Source organism: Octopus sinensis, linkage group LG28 (genome assembly GCF_006345805.1).
Source record: "Octopus sinensis linkage group LG28, ASM634580v1, whole genome shotgun sequence".
In the NCBI taxonomy this organism is placed as follows: Eukaryota; Metazoa; Mollusca; class Cephalopoda; order Octopoda; family Octopodidae; genus Octopus; species Octopus sinensis.
Genome location: NC_043024.1, coordinates 8,283,750 through 8,308,749, shown reverse-complemented (window position 1 = coordinate 8,308,749; position 25,000 = coordinate 8,283,750). Strand labels below are relative to the sequence as shown.

Genomic DNA, 25,000 nt, shown 5'->3' with positions numbered 1-25,000 from the left:
AGTGGATTTGGTAGACGGAAACTGAAAGAAGCCTGTCGTATATATGTATATATATATATATATATATATATATGTGTGTGTGTGTGTGTGTGTGTGTGTGTGTGTGTCTGTGTTTGTCCCCCCAACATCGCTTGACAACCGATGCTGGTGTGTTTATGTCCCTGTTACTTAGCAGTTCGGCAAAAGAGACCGATAGAATAAGTACTAGGCTTACAAAGAATAAGTCCTGGGGTCGATTTGCTCAACTAAAAGGTGGTGCTCCAGCATGGCCACAGTCAAATGACTGAAACAGGTAAAAAGAGTAAAGAGAGAAAGAGAGAGATACACAGACAGACAGACATTTTGCCGTTTATATATAGAGAGATGAAAGGTTAGAGTGAGACAGTGAGACAGAAACAGATGTGTTGCAGAGGAGGTACATGGTTACCCAGGTAGAGAGAGGGAGACAAAGAGGGTGGGTTAACAAGAATGAGGGCAGAAACAGGTGTGCTGCTGATGAGGAGAGACATGGTTACCTAGAGAGAGAGGAGAAGTTAACAAGAAAGAGGTGTGCTGCTGTAAAGGAGATATGGAAGCACTCCGTTGGTTATGACGATGAGAGTTTCGGTTGATCCGAATCAACGGAACAGCCTGCTCGTGAAATTAACGTGTAAGTGGCTGAGTACTCCACAGACAAGTGTACCCTTAACGTAGTTCTCGGGGATATTCAGCGTGACACAGAGAGTGACAAGGCCGGCACCTTGAAATACAGGTACAACAGAAACAGGAAGTAAGAGTGAGAGAAAGTTGTGGTGAAAGAGTACAGCAGGGATCACCACCATCCCCTGCCGGAGCCTCGTGGAGCTTTTAGGTGTTTTCGCTCAATAAACACTCACAACGCCCGGTCTGGGAATCGAAACCGCGATCCTATGACCGCGAGTCCGCTGCCCTAACCACTGGGCCATTGCGCCTCCACAAAGGAGATATAGGGTTATCTAGCTAGAGGAAGGAGGAAGAGAGAGTGATCTAGAATGAGGGCAGAAATAGGTTTACTGTAGAGAAGATACATGATTACTCAGCCAGAAGGAAGAGCAAGGGAAAGAGAGAGAGAGAGTAAGGAGACAGGAAGAACAGGAAAGTGAAGGCAGTTAGTGCTGGGGTGTACTTGCAAGGAACAGGAATCAGAGTACAGATGGGAGGGTAGAGTACGGAAGAGAGAGAGATGAATGATGGCGGGTATTGCCAAGAAGTCCCGAGTAGAGAGTGGAGGTGGAAAATGTTGTGACTGGTGAGAATCTGGGTGTAGAGGGGGAGAGGACACAATGAATACAGTAAGCAGGAGTGGCTGTGTGGTAAGTAGCTTGCTAACCAACCACATGGTTCCGGGTTCAGTCCCACTGCGTGGCATCTTGGGCAAGTGTCTTCTGCTATAGCCCCGGGCCGACCAATGCCTTGTGAGTGAATTTGGTAGACGGAAACTGAAAGAAGCCTGTCGTATATATGTATATATATGTATGTGTGTCTGTGTTTGTCCCCCTAGCATTGCTTGACAACCGATGCTGGTGTGTTTATGTCCCTGTCACTTAGCGGTTCGGCAGAAGAGACCGATAGAATAAGTACTGGGCTTACAAAAGAATAAGTCCCGGGGTCGAGTTGCTCGATTAAAGACGGTGCTCCAGCATGGCCGCAGTCAAATGACTGAAACAAGTAAAAGAGTAAAAAGTAAGAGTATATATATATAAATATATATATGTGTGTGTGTGTGCATATATATATATTTCTATATATATAAAACTCAACTTGTGTGTCTGTGTGTGTATCGGTGTGTTTAACTTCCCGGCACATCTCCTCCTAGCTAACAAATCGTAGAACCACCAAAAATGGGTCACTTAAAGTTTAGGCGAATGAAAATTGAACTGCGTTATTTCTGTTCCAAAATTCATATCGCAAGTGCAAAAATCGATAATGTGTTTGTTTAGGCCTTATAGATCATAGATTAAAGTTTGAGCATTGAAGGAGGTAACTCTAGAAAAACTATCAATGTTATGGAGTAGCCTCCCTTGGAAGAAATAATGGCTGAGTGATAGAATGACAAAAGATAGCGAGGGGAGTGAGAGTGGTGTGAGGGGATAGGGGAAAGTAAGATATAAAAATGTTTAGTCAAAGGGAAACAGGCAACGAGAAACCATGGAGATATGAGAAAGACTGATCTAAAAGAATAATTCAACAATGCAATTATTTGATCAACAAAAATTTATGAAACGCTTCTACGTACTTCCTATTGAGGAAATGGAACACATAAGTGCAAAAATAGAGGGCATTGTATTGTATTGGCATCCTTTCTGTCTCGGGAGACAATGGAGTTGCGCATGAAGTAGTCTAGTCCGGCTTTTATATTTCATGTCCTGATACATTTCCTGCTGTGGCTGTGTAGTCCTATCCTGGACAAACACTCCCTCTGGCAGGTACCGCAAATGTAGCGAAGACTGTTCCTGGCTGGTTGTAGTGCCATAGTCTCTTGTTTACGTCTCTTCCTTTCTTTCCATTTCTCCTCTCTCTCTCTGTCACTCCTTTGTATTCCCTCTTTTACTGTACGTCGCCATTCTCCACGGTTGCCGGCAACTGCCTCCCAACCGCTAATATTGATGTTGCAGGCCTTCATATCCCTTTTGCAAACATCCTTGTAACGTAAGATCGGTCTACCCACAGACCTAGTACCCCTAGCAAGCTCTCCGTAGAGGGCATTAAATGCTTGATTTTAAAACCAAAATAACTGAATTTTGATTGAACTTCATCCAAGTTTAGCTTAATTCACATGTGCATAGAACACACGAGCCGGGCAATACTTCTAGTGTACATATAAATATATATTTATGAATGGATTAAGCAGTGCAGTTTATATATATATATATATATATATATATATATATCGTGAAATCTCGTGACCGACCAGACCATCAGATGTTGTTACACATCGCTGGTCACAATGCGTTCGCATTGTTTTTAGCCTTCAAATGACGCCACCCCACTGGCTAAGCGAGCAGGCCAACAGAAGAAAGAGTGGCGAAAGAGTACAGCAGGGATCACCACCCCCTGCCGAAGCCTCGTGGAGCTTTTAGGTGTTTTCGCTCAATAAACACTCACAACACCCGGTCTGGGAATCGAAACCGCGATCCTGCGACCGTGAGTCCGCTGCCCTAACCACTGGGCCATATATATATATATACGAATGGATTAAGCAGCGCAAGAGCACACGTGAGGATGGAAAGTGTTGCGGAAGAGGTCACAGATGTGTGATGAAAGATTTCCAGACAATGGACATGAGTTAGAATAAGTAACAAACGAGTAACAAACGAGTGAAGAACAAATATATAGTGCATGTGTTCATGTGACAAAAATTTTTTAAAACAACCATCCCAAAATACATATATATATATATATATATATATATTTAAGTAGGTGAATGAATTATCATATGTTTATCATCAGCATGGAAAATTCGTTTAACCGAAACCTGGGTAGCAAATTCACGTCAGAAACACGGTTGAAGCGACCTGTCAAGGGTAGAAACTCCGGGTTCATGTGCAGAAATTTGGGTGTTGTATATGAATAAATGAAAGAATGGAGTCGAACGAAGATGTTAACAAAATTCCTTTACTCTCGACATATGTTTCAAAGACAGCATGTTCTCATTCCAAAGGAATAAAGGGTGCATTATGCAATCTTCTCATCAGGAAAGAAAGGGAGCCTCTCTTGACAACAAGACAAACAATGATGAGAAGTTTGCATAATGCACCCTTTATTCCTTTGGAATGAAAAAATGCTGTCTTCGAAACATATGTTGAGAGTAAAGGAATTTTGTTAACATCTTCGTTCAACTCCATTCTTTCATTTATTCATATATATATATATATATATATATATATATAAAATATAAATTAGAGATAAAACCACTATTATGCAATTCAAACAATGATAGACACAAACCAAAACATAAATAACTAAATATATTTTTATAAAACATATAACTAGATCACAAAAAGTTTAAAAATGAATAATCAATATATAATAAGTAAAAAAACTATGTATGCTTCATGGCTATAATTAAATTTGAATTAAATTTTATTTTATTTTTTTAATAAATATTTTTTAACTCTATTTGCTTATTTATTTAACTATTATTGTTAACCTGAAGATTGACTATAATTTTAAATTGATTTTCGATTAAATTTAATATAATATATTGATTATTCATTTTTATACTTTTTATGATCTGGTTATATGTTTTATAAAAATATATTTTATTTGTTATTTATGTTTTGGATTATGTCTATCATTGTTTGAATTACATAATAGTGGTTTTATCTCTAATTTATATTTTATATATTTATATTGTAAAATTTGATTGAATACTAAATTGAATTTTTCCCTGTAAGTTTGGAGTTATACTCCCTAATATTATATATATATATATATATATATTGACTGTAGAAGAAAACTACAAATTCAAATTTATTCAATTTAAATTATTTTATTACACACAAATACTAAAAGACAATATATCTTTTAAATATTACATTCCTTAAAATATTTGTGTAGCTTCACAAACAAAGCTAGATTTGTTGGGTTTTCGCTAAGAAAACATAGCTTAGATAATTAATAATTATGGTTTTTGAATTGAGACACAAGATCAGACATTTTTGAAAAGGGGGAGCAGTTGATTACATTGACCCCCAGTGCTCAACTGGTACTTATTTATTTTATTTACCCTGAAAGGATGAAAGGCAAAGTCAACCTCAGTGGTATTTGAACCCAGGATGTAAAGACGGATGAAATGTCACTAAACATCTTATCTATCATGCTGACCATTCTGTCAACCTGCCACCTTCATAATAATAATAATAATAATAATAATAATAATAATAATAATAAAACACAAAGTTTGTAACTGTTAGTAGAAACTTGTTTTAAGAGCGAGTTTTGCCTGTTATTGTCTTGTGACACATGTCTTTTAACACTGGGTGATCAGGAGGGAGGTTAGTAAAGAGACACCCAACGTATGCATGTGTACCCCATTTATGATGGGATATCACATGACAGCAGATTATGTCTTCAATATCAAATCCCAGATACCGATACCGTTCATCAGTCTCCAACATGACCTCATGTGGATGCGGGGATTCAAACTGTAACAGAAATGAAAAAACAGAAATCTGTGTATTAGACATAGGTATGTACAGGTGTGTTTATACGTGTGTTTTGATAATGTGTTGATCTGTGAAACCTGGACACCAACAGCAGAAATTGAAAGAAGACTCCAAGCTACAGAGATGAACTGTTTCAGGAGGCTTTTGGGAATATCATACAGAGATCATATCACAAATGAAGAATAAGGCAAATGTTGAGGCAAGTGAAATCGAAATCAAATTCGATGACTGGCATCTGTGCTAGTGGAGTTGGTTTATTTGCATCCCTGCATCTCAACAGTTTGGCATAATAAACTTATAAATAAAATACCAGGTTTAAAAAAAACACAAACTGGGGTCGATTTTTTTTACTAAAACCCTTCAAAGTGGTACTCCAGCATGGTCACAGACCAATGAGTGAAACAAAGATAAAAGATCACTACCATCATCATCATAAACATCACCAACACTGTCCTCACTACCATCATCATCACTACTACCACAATCATCAACCATTATCATAGGCGCAGGAGTGGCTGTGTGGTAAGTAGCTTGCTTACCAACCACATGGTTCCGGGTTCAGTCCCACTGCGTGGCACCTTGGGCAAGTGTCTTCTGCTATAGCCCTGGGCCGACCAAAGCCTTGTGAGTGGATTTGGTAGACGGAAACTGAAAGAAGCCAATCATATATATGTATATATATATATATGTGTGTGTGTGTATGTTTGTGTGTCTGTGTTTGTCCCCCTAGCATTGCTTGACAACCGATGCTGGTGTGTTTACGTCTCCTCCGTCACTTAGCGGTTCGGCAAAAGAGACCAATAGAATAAGTACTGGGCTTACAAAAAGAATAAGTACCGGGGTCGAGTTGCTTGACTAAAGGCAGTGCTCCAGCATGGCTGCAGTCAAATGACTGAAACAAGTAAAAGAGTCAAGAGAGAGAGAATTACCATCATTAGCAGCACCACCATCTTCACCATTACCACTATCATCACTCTCACCCCCATTACCATTATAATCACCATCATTCTCTATCATCTGGGATGACCCTTAGATGGTACGCATTACAACGATAAAGCTGCCCTACCAGAACATAGTTGGTAAGAGGAATCCCATAACCCATGAGCTGAAAATAGGGAGGGGACAGAAAAAGAGAGAGGGGTTGGGCGGAGGAATCTACTTACAAGTTTTCCAGTTGATGTATCGAGGTAGTCAGCCCAAAAGCCAAGTTCCTTCAGAGAATCGGAAATTATTTTGGCTCCTTCCATGAACTGAAATATAAAGAAATAAGGGAGTAAGAAGGAGAGAGGGAGAGTTAAGCAAGAGTGAAACAGAGGGATTAAGACTTGTTTAGTTGAGTGTACTGAGCCCGGCACTTATTTTTTTAAAGCCTGGTACTTTATTCTATTGGTTTCATTTGCTGAACCGCTAAGTTACAGGGACGTAAACACACCAGCACCGGTCGTCAAGTGGTGTGTGTGTGGGGGGGGGGGGGGAACAAACACAGACACAAAGATCATGATGATGATGATCTCATTTAATGTCTGTTGTTCATGCTAGTATGGGTTGGACAGTTTGATCAGGGCTGATAAGCTGAGAGGCTGCACCAGAAAGACACACACACACACGTGTATATGTGTATATATCTTTATATATAAAAGTGAAGTTGTGTGTCTGTCTCCTACGATTTAGATTCCTAACTACTCCCACATTTTGCGGTGCAGTTTAACCAAAAGCGGGTATCTTATAGTCGTCATTCATATCGAGCCCTTCTGGGTATTAGCGCGCGTCTACAATGAGTCTACAATTAAAAAAAAAATTTACCATAATTTTTTTCCATTTTAATGAATTTATTTCGTTATTATATAAGGGAAGTAACTCTCTAAATATGTTTACGATGAGTCAACGATTTTAAAAAAAATTTACCATCATTTTTTTCCATTTTAATGCATTTTTTCGTTATTATATAAGGGAAGTAACTCTCTAAAAATGTCTACGATGAGTCAACGATTTAAAAAAAAATTTACCATCATTTCTTTTCCATTTTTAATGCATTTTTTGCTATTTTTTGGCTATAACTCTCTAAAAATGCTTATATAGTTATTTCCCTTACAAACCCGAGCAACGCCAGGCGATACTGCTAGTATATATATATATATGTGGCTGTGTGGTAAGTAGCTTGCTTACAAGCCACATGGCTCTGAGTTCAGTCCCACTGCGTGGCACCTTGGGAAAGTGTCTTCTACTATAGTAAGAGACAGTTGAGTGAAAAGAGGGAAAGAAAGGGAGATTTGAATGAGAGAGAGAGAGAGAGTTGAGAGAGTGAGAGAAAAAGAGAATCGAGAGTGAGAGAAAAAGAGAATCGAGTGTGAGTGACACAGAAAAATTTGAGGGAGAGAGAGAGAGAAAGCATGAGGGAAAGAATGGGAGAATCGAGTGTGAGTGACAGAGAAAAATTGGAGTGAGAGAGAGAGAGAGAAAGCATGAGGGAAAGAATGGGAGAATCGAGTGTGAGTGAAAGAGAAAAATTGGAGTGAGAGAGAGAGAGAGAAAGCATGAGGGATAGAATAGGAGAATCGAGTGTGAGTGACAGAGAAAAATTTGAGTGAGAGAGAGAGAGAGAGAGAAAGCATGAGGGAAAGAATGGGAGAATTGAGTGTGAGTGACAGAGAAAAATTTGAGTGAGAGAGAGAGAGAGAGAGAAAGCATGAGGGAAAGAATGGGAGAATTGAGTGTGAGTGACAGAGAAAAATTTGAGTGAGAGAGAGAGAGAGAGAAAGCATGAGGGAAAGAATGGGAGAATTGAGTGTGAGTGACAGAGAAAAATTTGAGTGAGAGAGAGAGAGAGAAAGCATGAGGGAAAGAATGGGAGAATTGAGTGTGAGTGACAGAGAAAAATTTGAGTGAGAGAGTGTACAGTGAGACAGAGAAATGAAGAATTGAGTGAGAGAGAGATAGAATTGAGGAGAAAGAGAGTGGAGTGTGAAAGCAAACTCAAACTCAAACACAATGGTGATTAAAGAGACATCTAGAAAGCAGTGTCTCCCACAATGGGTCCTAGTATACTTACACTTTGATGGAGGCTCTCTCGTTCCTTCTTGACGTTAATGTTAAAGGTTGCCATATCATTTTCTGTCTTTTGGCTGATTGTAATAACGGTGAATTTATCCTTCATAATGTCCCGGTCATGGAAAAGTGTACTAAATGCTGCGAATAGAAATAATGTTTGCAAATTTCAGTCCAGGGACAGCAGATTATTTCCATGGAGGCGCAAGAGGGGACTAAGTCGTTTGCATTGATCAAAGTACTTGACAAGCATTTATTTCACTGTATTTATTTTGAGATGCTCTGTGTTTCTCTCAATTATTTTAGATATAACAAAGAATTTAGTAAAATAACTTAGTTACCATTCAGCTAGTGTTAGGAACATAAATTGTGACTAAGGTTTGGTGGAAAATTTTAATTTAAAACTTTTGAAAACAAGACAATTGTACTACAGAGCCAGAGGCGGTTTCAGCCAGGTTGGTATCAAAAGGGTTAAATTAATCATTTGTTAACCCTTTTGTTAACATATTTCTGTTGAGATGCTCTGTGTTTCTTTCAATTAATTTTAAATATAACAAAGAATTTAGTAAAATAACTTAGTTATCATTCAGCTAGTGTTAGGAACATAAATTGTGACTAAGGTTTGGAGGAAGATTTTAATTCAAAACTTATGAAAACAAAACATTTGTACTACAGAGCCAGGTGGTTTCAGCCGGGTTGGTAACGAAAGGGTTAAAATAGAAAGATAAAGATGGAGAGAGAGGGAGAGATGGTGGTGGATATCTGTCACAACATAACCCTCGAAGTACAGTGGGGGGCGGTAAATATAGGTGAAGTGATATAGTGGATTAGCGGGCAAGGCTGACAGTGGGGAAAATTTCATTAGATTATGAGGAGAGATGAGATACCTGGATGTGATAGAGGTGACTGAAATAAATGTGGGATATAGAAGAGGCTCAGTGGAGGTGGTGAGGAGACTGGGAGCGATAGCAAATGAAAGAGGTGTTAAGGATGGAGTGTAGCAGAGAGGAGAGGCCATGGCTGGAAGAGGATAATGTAGAATAGAGGAAAGAGCATGGCTGGAGGAAGATAATGAGGAATGGAGGTGGTTCTAAGGATGGAGTACAACAGAGGGGAGAGAGCATGGTTGCAGGAAGATAATGAGGAATGGAGTACAACAGAGGGGAGAGAGCATGGCTGGAGGAAGATAATGAGGAATGGAGGTGGTTCTAAGGATGGAGTACAACAGAGGGGAGAGAGCATGGCTGGAGGAAGATAATAAGGAATGGGAGTGGTTCTAAGGATGGAGTACAACAGAGGGGAGAGAGCATGGCTGGAGGAAGATAATGAGGAATGGAGGTGGTTCTAAGGATGGAGTATAACAGAGGGGAAGAGAGCATGGCTGAAGGAAGATAATGAGGAATGGAGGTGGTTCTAAGGATGGAGTATAACAGAGGGGAGAGAGCATGGCTGAAGGAAGATAATGAGGAATGGAGGTGGTTCTAAGGATGGAGTAAAGCAGAGGGGAGAGAGCATGGTTGCAGGAAGATAATGAGGAATGGAGGTGGTTCTAAGGATGGAGTACAACAGAGGGGAGAGAGCATGGCTGAAGGAAGATAATGAGGAATGGAGGTGGTTCTAAGGATGGAGTACAACAGAGGGGAGAGAGCATGGCTGGAGGAAGATAATGAGGAATGGAGGTGGTTCTAAGGATGGAGTACAACAGAGGGGAGAGAGCATGGCTGGAGGAAGATAATGAAGAATGAAAATGATTTGTATTACTTGAAATTTTTTGTGAACATAAGGAAAAACACCGCCAGCTCCAATGAAACAAAACAAGAAAGAAGAAAACAGTTATGGGTTCCAATAATTAACGAATGTCTTCCTTACATTTTTTCAATGTTTCCGGACATGACTGAACAATACATTCTAAAATGTCGCTGTCTTGGAAACCCGCAGCACGCCCAGTGTCTTCCTTCTGTGAAGCAGAAAATAAGAATAAAAATGAAAATAGAAGTCAATAAATATGGACTTCCATTAATCCTTTAGGATTTAAATTTAAATTCCTTTATTAAATACAACGCTTAATTATTTCCATTGTTTTGAATTAATCATGCATCGACTTAATCCCTTTGTCTGTCCTTGTTTGTCCCCTCCTTGTTTAGCCCCTTGTGGGAAATAAAGAAATAAGAATGTGAAAGGACTGGCCCTTCGGATTACGGGTATAACTCACGTTTTCCAGCTGAGTGGACTGGAGCAATGTGAAATAAAGCCCCTTGCTCAAGGACACAATGTGTCACTGGGAATTGAACTCACGGCCTTACAATCACGAGCTAATACCCTAACCATTAAGCCACACACACACACAGAGCTACACACTTATGCACATGCTTTCACTCACAAGCCTGGGTCTATAGTAGAAGACATGTGCCCAAGGTGCCATACAGTAGGACTGAACATGAAACCGTGTGGTTAGGAAGCAAACGTCTTAACTCCCAGAGCCATCATCATCATCATCATCGTTTAGTGTCCGCTTTCCATGCTGGCATGGGTTGGACGGTTCAACTGGGGTCTGGGAAGCCAGAAGGCTGCACCAGGCTCCAGTCTGATCTGGTAATGTTTCTACGGCTGGATGCCCTTCCTAACGCCAACCACTCCGTGAGTGTAGTGGGTGCTTTTTATGTGCCACCGGCACAGCTGCCAGACGGGGCTGGCAACAGCCACGATCGGATGGTGCTTTTTACGTGCCACCGGCATGGAGGCTAGTTAGGGCGGCGCTGGCAATGGCCACGATCGGATGGTGCTTTTTACGTGCCACCAGCATGGGGTCCAGGCGAGGCTGGCAACAGCCACGATCGGATGGTGCTTTTTACGTGCCACCGGCATGGGGTCCAGGCGAGGCTGGCAACAGCCACGATCGGATGGTGCTTTTTACGCGCCACCGGCATGGGGTCCAGGCGAGGCTGGCAACAGCCACGATCGGATGGTGCTTTTTACGTGCCACCGGCATGGAGGCTAGTCAGGGCGGCGCTGGCAACGGCCACGATCGGATGGTGCTTTTTATGTACCACCGGCACGGGGGCCAGGCGAGGCTGGCAAACGCCACACTAAAGAAAACCAGGTAAAAAGAGAACAGAAGGGAAGAAACAATAACTCTTACCAGATACTTGTATTCCGTTATAACTGTTCGAGGGACACTTGAAGCATTTGTCACGGGGGCTGGAGTAGTAGTAGTAATAGTGGCAGCTACGGCATTATTAAACTTCTTTAAATAACTTTCCGAGAGTCCAGTGTTACCAGGCAAAGGAAACGATCTATTAATTGGATAAATGCCATTATTTGGATCCGTCCAGTTAAACTGTTTTAAACCTGAAACACAAAAAATACAACAAATTACAAAAGAAAAACCACACCCCGACCCAGGCGTAGCGTTTGGTTAACAAGTTTGCTTCCCAACCACGTGGTTCCAGATTCGGTCTCACTGCAGGGCACCTTGGGCAAGTGTCTTCTATGACACAAGGACGACCAATGCCACGTGAGTGAATTTGGGAAACTGTGGAAGCCTGTTGTGTGTGCGTGTGTGGAATCAAACTTGTGACCTCGAGACAAATACCCTAAGCCACACACCTTCATGTGTCATATATGCATCATCATCATCATTTAGTGTCCGCTTTCCATGCTAGCATGGGTTGGACGGTTCAACTGGGGTCTGGGAAGCCAGAAGGCTGCACCAGGCCCAGTCTGATCTGGCAATGTTTCTACGGCTGGATGCCCTTCCTAACGCCAACCACTCCGTGAGTGTAGTGGGTGCTTTTTACGTGCCAGATGGGACTGGCAAATGGCCACGGTCGGATGGTGCTTTTTATGTGCCACCAGCACGGGGGCCAGGCGAGACTGGCAACGGCCACGATCGGATGGTGCTTTTTATGTGTCACTGGCATGGGGGCCAGGTGAGGCTGGCAACGGCCACGACTGGATGGTGCTTTTTACGTGCCTCCGACACTGGTATCACAGCTACAATTTCCATTGATGTTGATCAATTTCGATTTTGATTCTGATTCTCACTTGCCTCAACAGGTCTTCACAAGTAGAGTTTTGTGTCCCAAGAAGGAAACAATATATAAGAGCACTCCGTTGGTTACGATGAGAAGGGTCACAGCTGATACGATCAACGGAACAGCTTGCCCATGAAATTAACGTGCATGTGGCTGAGCATTCCACAGACACGTGTACCCTTAACGTAGTTCGCAAGGAGATTCAGCGTGACACAGAATGTGACAAGGCTGGCCCTGTTTCTACAACTGAATGCCCTTCCTAATGCCAACTACTCAGTGAGTGTATTGGGTGCTTTTTACGTGCCACCGGCACAGGGGCCAGAGGAGGCTGGCAAACGGCCACGATCGGTTGGTGCTTTTTACGTGTCACCGACACAGACGCCAGTCAGGCGGATATAACACTGTCATGCATATATATATATGTATATATATAAATAGGGAAAGTTTACGAAAAAAAAACAAAAGACGAAGACAGGTGGTGTACAAAACAAACAGATGTATTAGTATAACGCTCAGGAATAGAAAAAGTCTTTTACGTTTCGAGCCTACGCTCTTCTACAGAAAGGAACACAGAAAAAACAAGGAGAGAAACAAGGGGAGAAAAAAAAAATGTGTGTAGTGGCTAACAATCTATCATGGCGTCTGACTCGGACATATATATATATATATATATATATATATATGGGCACAGGCAAATCTATGTGCTTCAAAAGTTTGCTTTCCCGCTATATGTGATTTCAGGCTCAGCCACACCATGTTGAGATTTGGCCTAGTGTTTTTTAAGATAGCCCTAGGGCAACCAAGGCCTTATGAGTGGATTTAGGATAACGAATTCAAAAGTAGAACGCCACCGCCGTCGCCTCCTCCTTTAATGTCTGTTTTCCATGCTGGCATAAATTGGACGGTTTTATCAGAGCTGGCAAACCAGGAAGCAGCCCCAAGTTCTAGTCTGATTTAGCTTGGTTTCTACTGTACTTCCTACTACCAACCACTTTACAGTGGGTGCAGTGTGCTTTTAATGTGTCACCAGCATGAGGGCTCTTATGTGGCTCTGGCATGAGTGTTTTTTTACAAGGCACTGGCACACATACATATTATATATGTAAGAGTGGCTGTGTGGTAAGTAGCTTGCTTACCAACCACATGGTTCCGGGTTCAGTCCCACTATGTGGCACCTTGGGCAAGTGTCTTCTACTATAGCCTCAGGCCGACCAAAGCCTTGTGAGTGGATTTGGTAGACAGAAACTGAAAGAAGCCCATCATATATATGTATATATACATATGTATGTGTGTGTATGTTTGTGTGTCTGAGTTTGTCCCCCCCACCATCGCTTGACAACCGATGCTGGTATGTTTACGTCCCTGTAACTTAGCGGTTTGGCAAAAGAGACTGATGGAATAAGTGCTAGGATTACAAAGAATAAGTCCTGGGGTCGATTTGCTCGACTAAAGGTGGTGCTCCAGCATGGCCACAATCACATGACTGAAACGAGTAAAAGAGAGTAAAGCGTATGCATCTCAGCATGTGCATGAGTGCACATGTATGAATGTCTGTGTTGGTGTTTCTTTTGTCCTGACACCGGGCAATTGATATAAATGAACACCACCTTCATACAAGTTGTGTCGGCCGTTTTCAGTTCTTCATGGAAAACACGTCTGGTCATGGGAAACTATTTTGCTTAGAAACAGAAGGTCGGTGACAGAAAGGTTGTCTGGCATTAGAAAATCTGCCTCAACAATTACCATCTGACCCATGCAAGCATAGAAAGGTGACGTTAATGATGATGATGATGATTTCAAAGTTAGTTAGTTAGTTAGTTAGTTAATTTGGCTCAAAAGCAAATAGCAAGGCCATGTAGGGGGACATGGAGTTAAGTACAGGGTGGTGTTCATGTAAAGAGTTCAGGCCACTTGAGGTCCAGGGAGGCTTTGAACAAAGTGGTTGTCGGCATCTTCACCATCTCGTCTGGCAGCTTTTTCCACGGATCCGCAACCTGGACGGAGAAAGCTCCTCTCCTTCGATTGAGATGAAATCGTCGCAGGTAGAGCTTTTCGGAATGACCCCGCAGCCGACGCTCCGGAGCAGGAGTGAAGAACAGCTCTTTCGAGAGGTTACACTTCCCGCTTATGATGTTGTGGGCGAGAATGAGATCACCACGGCGGCGGCGTTTTTCAAGAGAATAAAGGTCGAGCGTCCTCAGCCTTTCTTCGTAGGACAAATTTTTGAGACCATGAACCATGCGGGTAGCCAGCCTCTGGACTCTTTCGAGGTGCTGTATGTCTTTGAGGAGATAAGGAGAAGAGGCTTGAAGAGTAGTTGATATCAATCACTCCCCAACACCACCACCACCATCACACATCCCAATTATCACTAACCATTATAATTCTCAGTTGAAGCGCAATAGCCCAGTTGTTAGGGCAGCGGATTCGTGGTTGTGGGATTGCGGTTTCGATTCCCAGACTAGGCGTTGTGAGTGTTTATTGAGCGAAAACACCTAAACCATCCAACCCATGCCAGCATGGAAAACAGATGTTAAACAATGATGATAAAGAAAGAAAGAAAGAAAGAAAGAAAGAGAAAGAAAGAGAAAGAAAGAGAAAGAAAGAAAGAAAGAGAAAGAAAGAAAGAAAGAGAAGAAAGAAAGAAAGAAAGAAAGAAGAGAAAGAAAGAAAGAAAGAAAGAAAGAAAGAAAGAAAGAAAGAAAGAAGAGACGTACCTGAGCTAGCTGTCTTTGTATGTTGTTCCAAGGGTTTATAATAAAACTGTCGGAAGTGGTTCACAAGTTCATCAAACCTGGTTCTCCTTAATTGAGAAAAATTCATCTGGAAACAATTGGAAAAGATGACAAACAAGAAAAATTAGCAAAATGGGTCTATTCATTATCAATTTCTGGCATACTCACTCAAACATGAATATCTGACCACTGTTGTTTTTCCTCATCAGAAGACATCACCTTCCTTAACACTTTGCCTACCTTCATCATCATCATCATCATCATTGTTTAATGTCTGTTTTCCATGCTAGCATGGGTTGGACGGTTCGACCGGGGTCTGGGAAGCCAGGAGGCTGCACCAGGCTCCAGTCTGATCTGGCAGTGTTTCTACAGCTGGACGCCCTTCGTAACACCAACCACTCCGCAAGTGTAGTGGGTGCTTTTTACGTGCCGCCGGCACAGGTGCCAGACGAGGCTGGCAACGGCCACGATCGGATGGTGCTTTTTATGTTCCACCGGCATGGAGGCCAGGCGGGGTTGGCAATGGTCACGATTGGATGGTGCTTTTTACGTGCCACCGGCACGGAGGCCAGTCGGGGCGGCGCTGGCAACGGCCATGTTCGGATGGTTCTCTTACGTGGCACCGGCACTGGTATCACAACTACAATTTCCATTGATGTACATCTGCTTTCCATGCTAGCATGGATTTGACTGAGGACTGGCAAACTAGATGGCTGCACCAGGCTCCAATCTTGATCTGGCAGAGTTTCTACAGCTGGATGCCCTTCCTAACGCCAACCACTCCGAGAGTGTAGTGGGTGCTTTTACGTGCCACCAGCATGGGGTCAGTCAGGCGGTACTGGCAACAGCCACACTCAAATAGTGTTTTTTTTTCACGTGCCACCTGCACGAGTGCCAGTAAAGCGATGCTGGTAATGATCATGGTATTAGGAAGGGCATCCAGCCCTAAAATACTATGCCAAAGCAGACATTGAAACTCAATGCAGTCCTTGAACACATCAGACACTGTCAAACCATCCAAGTCATGGAGATTAAATGATGATGATGATGAAATACTACAAGCATTCATTCAATTTCCATCTACCAAATCTACACTCACTAGGCTTTAATTGGGCCAGGGTTACAGTAGAAGAAGATACTTGCCCAAGGTTCTACACACTAGAATTGAACCCAGGGCCATGTGATTAGGAAGCAAACTTCTTATCACACAGCCATGTCTGTGTATAATAACACAGTAAATTCACTCTTGTGGATGCGCAATGGCCCAGTGGTTAGGGCAGCAAACTCGTGGTCTTAGGATCACGGTTTTGATTCCCAGACCGGGCGTTGTGAGTGTTTATTGAGCAAAAACACTTAAAGCTCCATGAGGCTCCGGCAAGGGGTGATGGCGAACCCTGCTGTACTCTTTCACCACAACTTTCTTTCACTCTTTCTTCTATTGGCCTGCTCGCTTAGCCAGCGGGGTGGCGTCATTTGAAGACTAAAACAATGCGAAGCGCATTGTGACCAGCGATGTGTAGCAACATCTGATAGTCTGGTCGGTCACAGTGCTATACGCATTTACCACAACTTTCTCACACTCTTCCTTCCTGTTTCTCTTGTACTTGTATTTCAAAGGGCCAGCCTTGTCACACACTGTCATGCTGAATCTCCCTGAGAACTACATTAAGGGCACACGTGTCTGTGGAATACTCAGCCACTTGCACATTAATTTCATGAGCAGGCTGTTCCATTGATCGGATCAACTGGAACACTCATCGTCGTAACCGATAGAGTGCCACTTAAATTCACTCTGACTCTCAGAAAGTATGTTTGTCATGATGCAAAGGGAATAAAAAAAAAATTGCTTTAACAAAAAGGAAGAAACGAAAGTATTTTTCTGAGTTCTGGTCTACCATACTATTAGTTCCAAAGTTTGCATCTCATTCCATACAACAGCACTCAAGTAGCCTTTAATTCTTCATTAGACCAAAACAGGAAATAAATAAATATAAACAGAGTTCCTTATTAACCTACCTTACTCATGGTTCCTGGAGGATATTCTGCGTTATGGAAAGAACTTGGCTAAAAAACAAAAAGGAAAAAGAAAAATCATTACCATTAGGCGCAGGAGTGGCTGTGTGGTAAGTAGCTTGCTTACGAACCACATAGTTCTGGGTTCAGTCCCACTGCGTGGCACCTTGGGCAAGTGTCTTCTACTATGACCTCGGGCCGACCAAAGCCTTGAGTAGATTTGGTAGACGGAAACTGAAAGAAGCCCGTCGTATATATATATATATATATATGTATGTATGTAGGTCTGTGTATATTTGTGTGTCTGTGTTTGTCCCCTTTGAGACCGCGACCTGTTCACTGACAAAACTTCGTGCTGCATCTATATATATGTACACACACATACATATACACACGCACATACATACGTGGAGGCGCAATGACCCAGTGGTTAGGGCAGCGGATTCACGGTCATTGGATCGCGGTTTCGATTCCCAGACCGGGCGTTGTGAGTGTTTATTGAGCGTAAACGCCTAAAGCTCCACGAGGCTCCGGCAGGGGGTGGTGGCGAACCCTGCTGTACTCTTTCACCACAACTTTCTCTCTCTCTCTCTCTTCCTGTTTCTGTTGTACCTGTATTTCAAAGGGCCAACCTTATCACACTCTGTGTCACGCTGAATCTCCCCCGAAAACTACGTTAAGGGTACATGTGTCTGTGGAGAGCTCAGCCACTTGCACGTTAATTTCACGAGCAGGATGTTCTATCGATCGGATCACCAGGAACCCTCATCGTCGTAACCGACGGAGTGCCACCACATACATACACGCATGCATATGAACCTAGGCCTAATATAGAAGACATTTCCAAGGTATCATGCAAACCCAGAGCCATGTGAGTGGATTCATTGCAACCACTTTTTGTGGTTTAAAGACCAAAATAAGCATATTTTAAATAGTTTATAATTTCAAATGTGAAGATATCGCAGACAGTTTCACTATTAAAACTATAAGATCTGGGATGATGAAATTGTTGCTGCCGCTTAGCCCCATGTCGGTTACGAGTTATCAAAGAAAGTTTTGCATTACGGTATATTCAGGCATATAATAATTTCGGGCTGTGATTTGAGAAAGATCTGGCTGCTGTTTCTAGGATTTCAAACAAATCACTTGCAGGTTCCCTCATTGACTAGTGATACCTATTTCTTTACTACCCACAAGGGGCTAAGCACAGAGAGGACAAACAAGGACAGACAAGATTAAGTCGATTATATCGACCCCAGTGCGTAACTGGTACTTATTTAATCGACCCCGAAAGGATGAAAGGCACAGTCGACCTCGGCGAAATTTGAACACAGAACGTAACGGCAGACGAAATACCGCAAAGCATTTCGCCCGACGTGCTAACATGACTAGTGATACCATAGAGTTAGTTATCTTTAACTATTGTTTTCAGCCATGCTAGGACACTACAATGAAGGGTTTAGTCGAACAAATCGACCGCAGTATTCAGTATTTCTAAGCCTGGTACTTACTCTGTTGCCCTCTTTTTGCCAAACTCCTAGTTTAAGGAAATATAAACAAACGAAAACAGGTTGTTCAGTGTGCGGGATGGGATCACACACACAGACGATGGGGTCCTTTCAGTTACCTATTTCTTTATTACCCGCAAGGGGCTAAACATAGAGGGGACGAACAAGGACAGACATAGGTATTAAATCGATTACATCGACCCCAGTGAGTAACTGGTACTTAATTTATCGACCCCGAAAGGACGAAAGACAAAGTCGACCTCGGCGGAATTTGAACTCAGAACGTAATAGCAGACGAAATACCTATTTCTTTATTACCCACAAGGGGCTAAACATAGAGGGGACAAACAAGGACAGACATAGGTATTAAAGTCGATTACATCTACCCCAGTGTGTAACTGGTACTTAATTTATCGACCCCGAAAGGATGAAAGGCAAAGACGACCTCGGCGGAATTTGAACTCAGAACGTAATAGCAGACGAAATACCTATTTCTTTATTACCCACAAGGGGCTAAACATAGAGGAGACAAACAAGGACAGACATAGGTATTAAGTCGATTACATCTACTCCAGTGGGATTTTCCCGGCGTAACTGTCTTAATTTATCATTAACCGAACAACCCCGAAGGATGAAAGGCAAAGTCGACCTCGGCGGAATTTGAACTCAGAACATAACGGGTCCTTTCAGTTAGCGTCTCCCAAATCCACATACAAGACCATGACGATTCAAAAACTATAGTAAAGTTGCCCGAGGTGAAACACAGAGGGATTGAACGTGAAACGAAATGTTTGCAAAGCAAGCTTCAAGCTTGTGTCTATTTAATAATTATTTTATTATTAATAACTATGGTTAAGAAGGTGGCGAGCTTGCATAACGCAAGCAAGCCGGGTTCAAATTCCGCCGAGGTCGACTTTGCCTTTCATCCTTTCGGGGTCGATAAATTAAGTATCAGCTGCATAGTGGGGTCGATCTAATCGACTGGCCCCTTACCCCAAAATTTCGGCCCTTGTGCCTAGAGTAGAAAAGAATAACTAGGGTTAAGACTCCTGATATGTGAAACTCGAGTAATATTCTTTGAACTTTTTAATCGTCTTTTTAAAATTTTTTTTGTTCTTCCCCCACCCCCCTTTACGATCCCTTTTGATCGAAAACCTACGCCACCTTTTTTTTTGTTTCTTTTGGGTTTTTTTCATCCTGCAAAAGAAAAGCTCTACCTTGTAACTTGTCCCATCTGTGTGCAGCCCTGTGTGGCCAATAAAGAAACTTAATCGTCGTATTATCGTTATATATTGTTCGTCCGGTCGATGTATTCTGGAATTTGTCTCCTTTTATGTAAATAAATAGGAGATATTTAAACATGTACTGCGGTGTTTTGATAAACATCAATAAACATGGTGTTTTGTGTTTATACTTTAGAATTTCAGGCACATTAAACTAATTGACAGAAAGGAAGGGATAATTGCCACATACCTACACAAATAAACTACATATATACACATACACGGCGACCACACAGACACGCGTGTTTACATGTTCAATGTATATATATATGTATATATGTATATATATATATGTATATATATATATGTGTGTGTGTGTGTGTGTATATATGTATATGTATGTATATGTATATATATATATGTATGTATATATATATGTATTTGTATATATATATGTATATATATGTATTTGTACATATATGTATATATATGTATGTATATGTATATATATGTATTTGTATATATATATATATGTATATATATGTATTTGTATATATATGTATTTGTGTATATATATATGTATATATATGTATTTGTATATATATGTATATATATATATATATGTATGTATTTGAATATATATGTATATATATATATAGATGTGTATATATATATATATATATATATATCTATGTGTTTGTGTATGTGTATATATATATAAAACGTGTTTACAAATATATAAATATGTTTATAAATATACAAACTTGTTTATAGATATATATATTAAATACGTTCATATATATGTGTGTGTGTATGCGAGAAAGAGATAGAAAGAGATAGTTTGTATTGCGACATATTATATAACAAATCATTCCGCTGTGACTATTGTGATTGTGGATTAAATAAACACAAAAGAAAAATAATGTTTAAACATCAATATACACGTAACCGTCAAATTATGACTACCATTAATTTTTTTACAACTAAGAAGCATTTTAATGTCACATAAGATATTTTTTTAGAAAGGCAAAAAGGACAAAACGACTAACCTCTGTTAAGGAACAAAATGAAACTGAGACTCGGTTTACGGCAGACGCTGCAAATCGGGCACTGCCCTCTAATTAGGGTTATTTAGATTTAATTAGAAACGGGGTTAAATACAATTTAATGTTAAATGTATATAAATTATTATTTATTGTTGTTGTTGTTCGGGATTTTTTCGGTTTGAACGGCAGTTTTTTAAAAATAATTTCCACGTAACTAAACACTTTTAAACTTCGTATACTGGTAGAATGTGTTTTATAAAACATCTTTTTCTCTTGGCTTTATTGAGAAAATTCTATAGTTTGTAAGATATTTATTGTTCTTTTGCATCAATTTCTGCAATTTCAACCAATCAATGACGTCCATTGAGGTAAAAAAAAAACCAACATTCTGTGCCGTATGAATATGTCCTTCGTTTAAGAAACAGATTGGGTTTATTTACATTTGTGAAGAAAAAAAGATACCCTTCCCCTTCCCCCTCCCCTAACCCTAAAACAGATTGAAATGCAATAGATCGATACTAGGGTCATAATTATGGGTGACAATTTCATATGACACCGCTAGAAAAAACTGCGGGTCAAACCGAAAAGATCCGATATTATTGTTGTTGCTCGATGTAGTTTATTAAATATAGTAAAACAGAATAAGAAATTATATATGCCGGTACTTTAAAAAAAAGTTTAGCATTAATATATTTGTATATATATTTGTGTGTGTGTATATGTGGAAGCACTCCGTCGGTTACGACGACGAGGGTTCCGGTTGATCCGATCAACGGAACAGCCTGCTCGTGAAATTAACGTGTAAGTGGCTGAGCACTCCACAGACACGTGTACCCTTAATGTAGTTCTTGGGGATATTCAGCGTGACACAGAGAGTGACAAGGCTGACCCCTTTGAAAATACAGGTACAACAGAAACAGGAAGTAAGAGTGAGAGAAAGTTGTGGTGAAAGAGTACAGCAGGGATCGCCACCATCCCCTGCCGGAGCCTCGTGGAGCTTTGGGTGTTTTCGCTCAATAAACACTCACAACGCCCGGTCTGGGAATCGAAACCGCGATCCTACGACCGCGAGTCCGCTGCCCTAACCACTTAGAATGGTGTTTGTTAAGACCGGTCAGAGAGTGCCCATTGGTTTAGCATCTGTAAAGCTCTTAGCGGTATACATGACTTGTCAGAGGCACACAACCTCTCTACAACCAGCGGCAGGAAGCTGTCCTGGTCAGTTAGTGTTGTAAAAGAAAAATCCCAAAACGAAACTCTACTGTGCAACGATACTATTAGGCGATATGAAGTTATCGCCCTTAGATCGGTTCCCGTAGGAACGAAGCAAAAACTGTACTCCATCCAATGAGAGATGAATAAAAATGATGCCTTCTAGCGCCTCCGTTGTTTTTTCTTCATCTCTTCCACATCGACAATTTCCATAGCACCAGTGGTCATCATCATCATCATCGTTTAACGTCCGTTTTCCATGCAAGCATGGGTTGGACGGTTCAACTGGGGTCTGGGAAGCCAGAAGGCTGCACCAGGCACCAGTTTGATCTGGCAGTGTTTCTACAGCTGGATGCCCTTCCTAACGCCAACCACTCCGAGAGTGTAGTGGGTGCTTTTTACGTGCCACCGGCACGGAGGCCAGACGAGGCTGGCAAACAGCCACGATCGGATGGTGCTTTTTACGACCTTCGAAAAAAGGTCCAGGTCAACTTTTAACTGCTCTTTCAGTTCATGACATGCGTTCAGTTGTGATTGCTTTTTGATCTTCTGTGAGCAAGCAAGGAACAAATTTTGCTGCAACTCTTTTGCTCAAATGTTTTTCATGTACCACATCTGATGCTTCTTAGGTCCAACTTTTCTCTCAAGGCACTTACACTCTGTCGAGTATGCACACTGACATTACACATTCAGCGGAGCATATTAGCTTCATTCCTTGCAAGCTTACACATGTCCTCAGCAGTCACAGCCCATGTTTCACTGCCATGTAGCATGGCTGTTCGTACACATGCATCATACAGTCTACCTTTTACTCTGAGCGAGAGCCCTTTGTCACCAGCAGAGGTAGGAGCTCTCTGAAGGAGCTATTCTTATTCTAGCAGCTATTCTTTCAGAGCATCCTGCCCCGCTACTGACTTAGTCACCTAGGTAACGGAAGCTATCAACTACTTCTAGTTTTTCTCCCTGGAATGTGGTAGAAGTTGTTCTCTGCACATTTTCAGTGTTTATTGCTCCAGAGCATTTGCCACATACAAAAACTATCTTCCTAGTTAGCCTTCCTTTGACATTGCCGCCCCTCTTATGTGCCCATAGCTTACACTGGCTACATCTTATCGAGTTTCTATCTACGCCTTTTCTACAGATCGAGCAGGGCCATCTACCTGAAGGGATTTGTGGTTTGTCTGCCTTCCTACTTATTGGGACTTTGGTTTTAGCAAGATTGACTCAAATGCTTATTGAAAAAGACACAGAAATTTCTTGCCTGCACTAGTTTTAACAATTCGGGAGGAAGTGGTGGAGGACATATTATTTTTTTTATGTCCATTATTAAGATTAATAATTTTACTTGAAGGGTTGTAATATATCTTATCTTTGAAGCCGCATTAGCTAGGGTATGATTATAGTAGGAGCTACCATAACAGATATTTCTTTAGGAGAAGAGAGATTAGATATCCTATCAATAATGTTAGCCATCAGGTTTTTAAACACTGTACGCTGGATGATAGAGTTTTTCATTTTGGCTTATGGTACGGTTCATAAGAGCAGGCGATTACATCTAGGAGACATTTTAAAAAAAAAATCAACGTTTGAGAGATTAGAAGTAACAGTTATCACTGTTACTCTGTGTGTGTGTGTGCATGCATGTGTATGTGTGTGAGTGAGTGTGTGTGTGTGTGTAGAGTGCAGCCATGCTGGGGCACCACCTTGAAGGGTTTTTAGTTAAATGAATCGACCCCAAAACTTTTTTCTTTTCAAGCTTGGTGTATATTCCACAGGACTCTTTTACTGAACTGCTAAGTTATGGGGCTGTAAACAAAATGACACTGGTTTTCAAGCAGTGGTGTGGGGAAAAACACACACACACACAACAGGTGCAGGCCTGGCTGTGTGGAAAGAAGCTTGCTTCCCAGCCACACGGTTTCAGGTTCAGTCCCACCGCGTGGCAACTCGGGCAAGTGTTTTCTACTATAGTCTCAGGGTGACCAAAGACTTGTGAGTGGATTTAGTAGATGGAAACTGAATGAAGCCTGTCATGTGTGTGCATATATATATATATATATGTGTGTGTATGTATGTATATATATATATGTATTTGTTTGTTTTGTTTTTGTTTTTCCAGTTTCAGCTCTTGAGCTGTGGCCATGCTGGGGCACCGCCATTGTGGTGAAAGAGTACAGCAGGGATCACCACCCCCTGCCGGAGCCTCGTAGAGCTTTTAGGTGTTTTCGCTCAATAAACACACACAACGCCCGGTCTGAGAATTGAAACCGCGATCCTGCGACCGTGAGTCCGCTGCCCTAACCACTAGGCCATTGCGCCTCTCATGTATATATATATACTCAGTGGTTTATCTTTTAACCTCTTCCAATTGTCTCCTAGAAACTGCTTCAGTTTTTAAACCAGTCAGATACCAGCTTGGAGAAATGTGGAAAGCACTAGCAATTGCCATTAAGAAACTTAAGTGTATTTTGAATTTAAAAAAACAAACAAAATTAATAAAAATATTTTATTTTTTAAAATTGACGCTTCCTCAATGCCAATGTCTCTTCGGTTATTGATCCCGTGAAGATTTAATTGGCTCAACCTTGATTTCAGACATGCAGTGAAACCAGAGCTGCCCAACCCAATTTCAAACAAAATTATTATGGTTCACAGATTGTGACATAATTATTTGATTATTAGACTAAAACTAAATAAGCATGGAGAGAGGGGAGGAGAGAGAGAGAATGCAATTATCCTTGCTTCATCATCGTTTAACGTCCGCTTTCCATGCTAGCATGGGTTGGACGGTTTGACCGGGGTCTGGGAAGCCAGGAGGCTGCGCCAGGCCCAGTCTGATCTGGCAATGTTTCTACAGCTGGATGCCCTTCCTAACGCCAAGCACTCCGTGAGTGTAGTGGGTGCTTTTTACGTGCCACAAGAATTTGGCAGCGGCCACGATCAGTTGGTGCTTTTAACGTGCCACTGGCACAGGGACCAGTCAAGGTGACGCTGGCAT

At 41.4% G+C, this 25,000-nt stretch overlaps 1 protein-coding gene across 2 annotated transcripts in view; it reads right to left on the bottom strand.

The window, feature by feature from the left end:
• Positions 1 to 4,490: 4,490 nt before the first annotated feature.
• The window catches only part of LOC115225797 (methylmalonic aciduria and homocystinuria type D homolog, mitochondrial), an 82,869-nt gene continuing 62,359 nt past the window's right edge, over positions 4,491 to 25,000 (bottom strand). The window contains exons 1-8 of one of the 2 annotated variants that reach the window (XM_029796755.2): positions 20,794 to 20,930; positions 17,017 to 17,064; positions 14,983 to 15,088; positions 11,371 to 11,579; positions 10,101 to 10,188; positions 8,236 to 8,372; positions 6,350 to 6,436; positions 4,491 to 5,165 (exon numbers count right to left, since the gene is read on the bottom strand). In XM_029796755.2, the coding sequence (XP_029652615.1) occupies positions 4,947 to 5,165; positions 6,350 to 6,436; positions 8,236 to 8,372; positions 10,101 to 10,188; positions 11,371 to 11,579; positions 14,983 to 15,088; positions 17,017 to 17,025 (855 nt within the window). In that variant the 5' untranslated portion in view covers positions 17,026 to 17,064; positions 20,794 to 20,930 and the 3' untranslated portion in view covers positions 4,491 to 4,946. Of the gene's footprint in view, positions 5,166 to 6,349; positions 6,437 to 8,235; positions 8,373 to 10,100; positions 10,189 to 11,370; positions 11,580 to 14,982; positions 15,089 to 17,016; positions 17,065 to 20,793; positions 20,931 to 25,000 lie in introns of those variants that run through there. The other variant, XM_036514745.1, reaches the window with a different exon arrangement.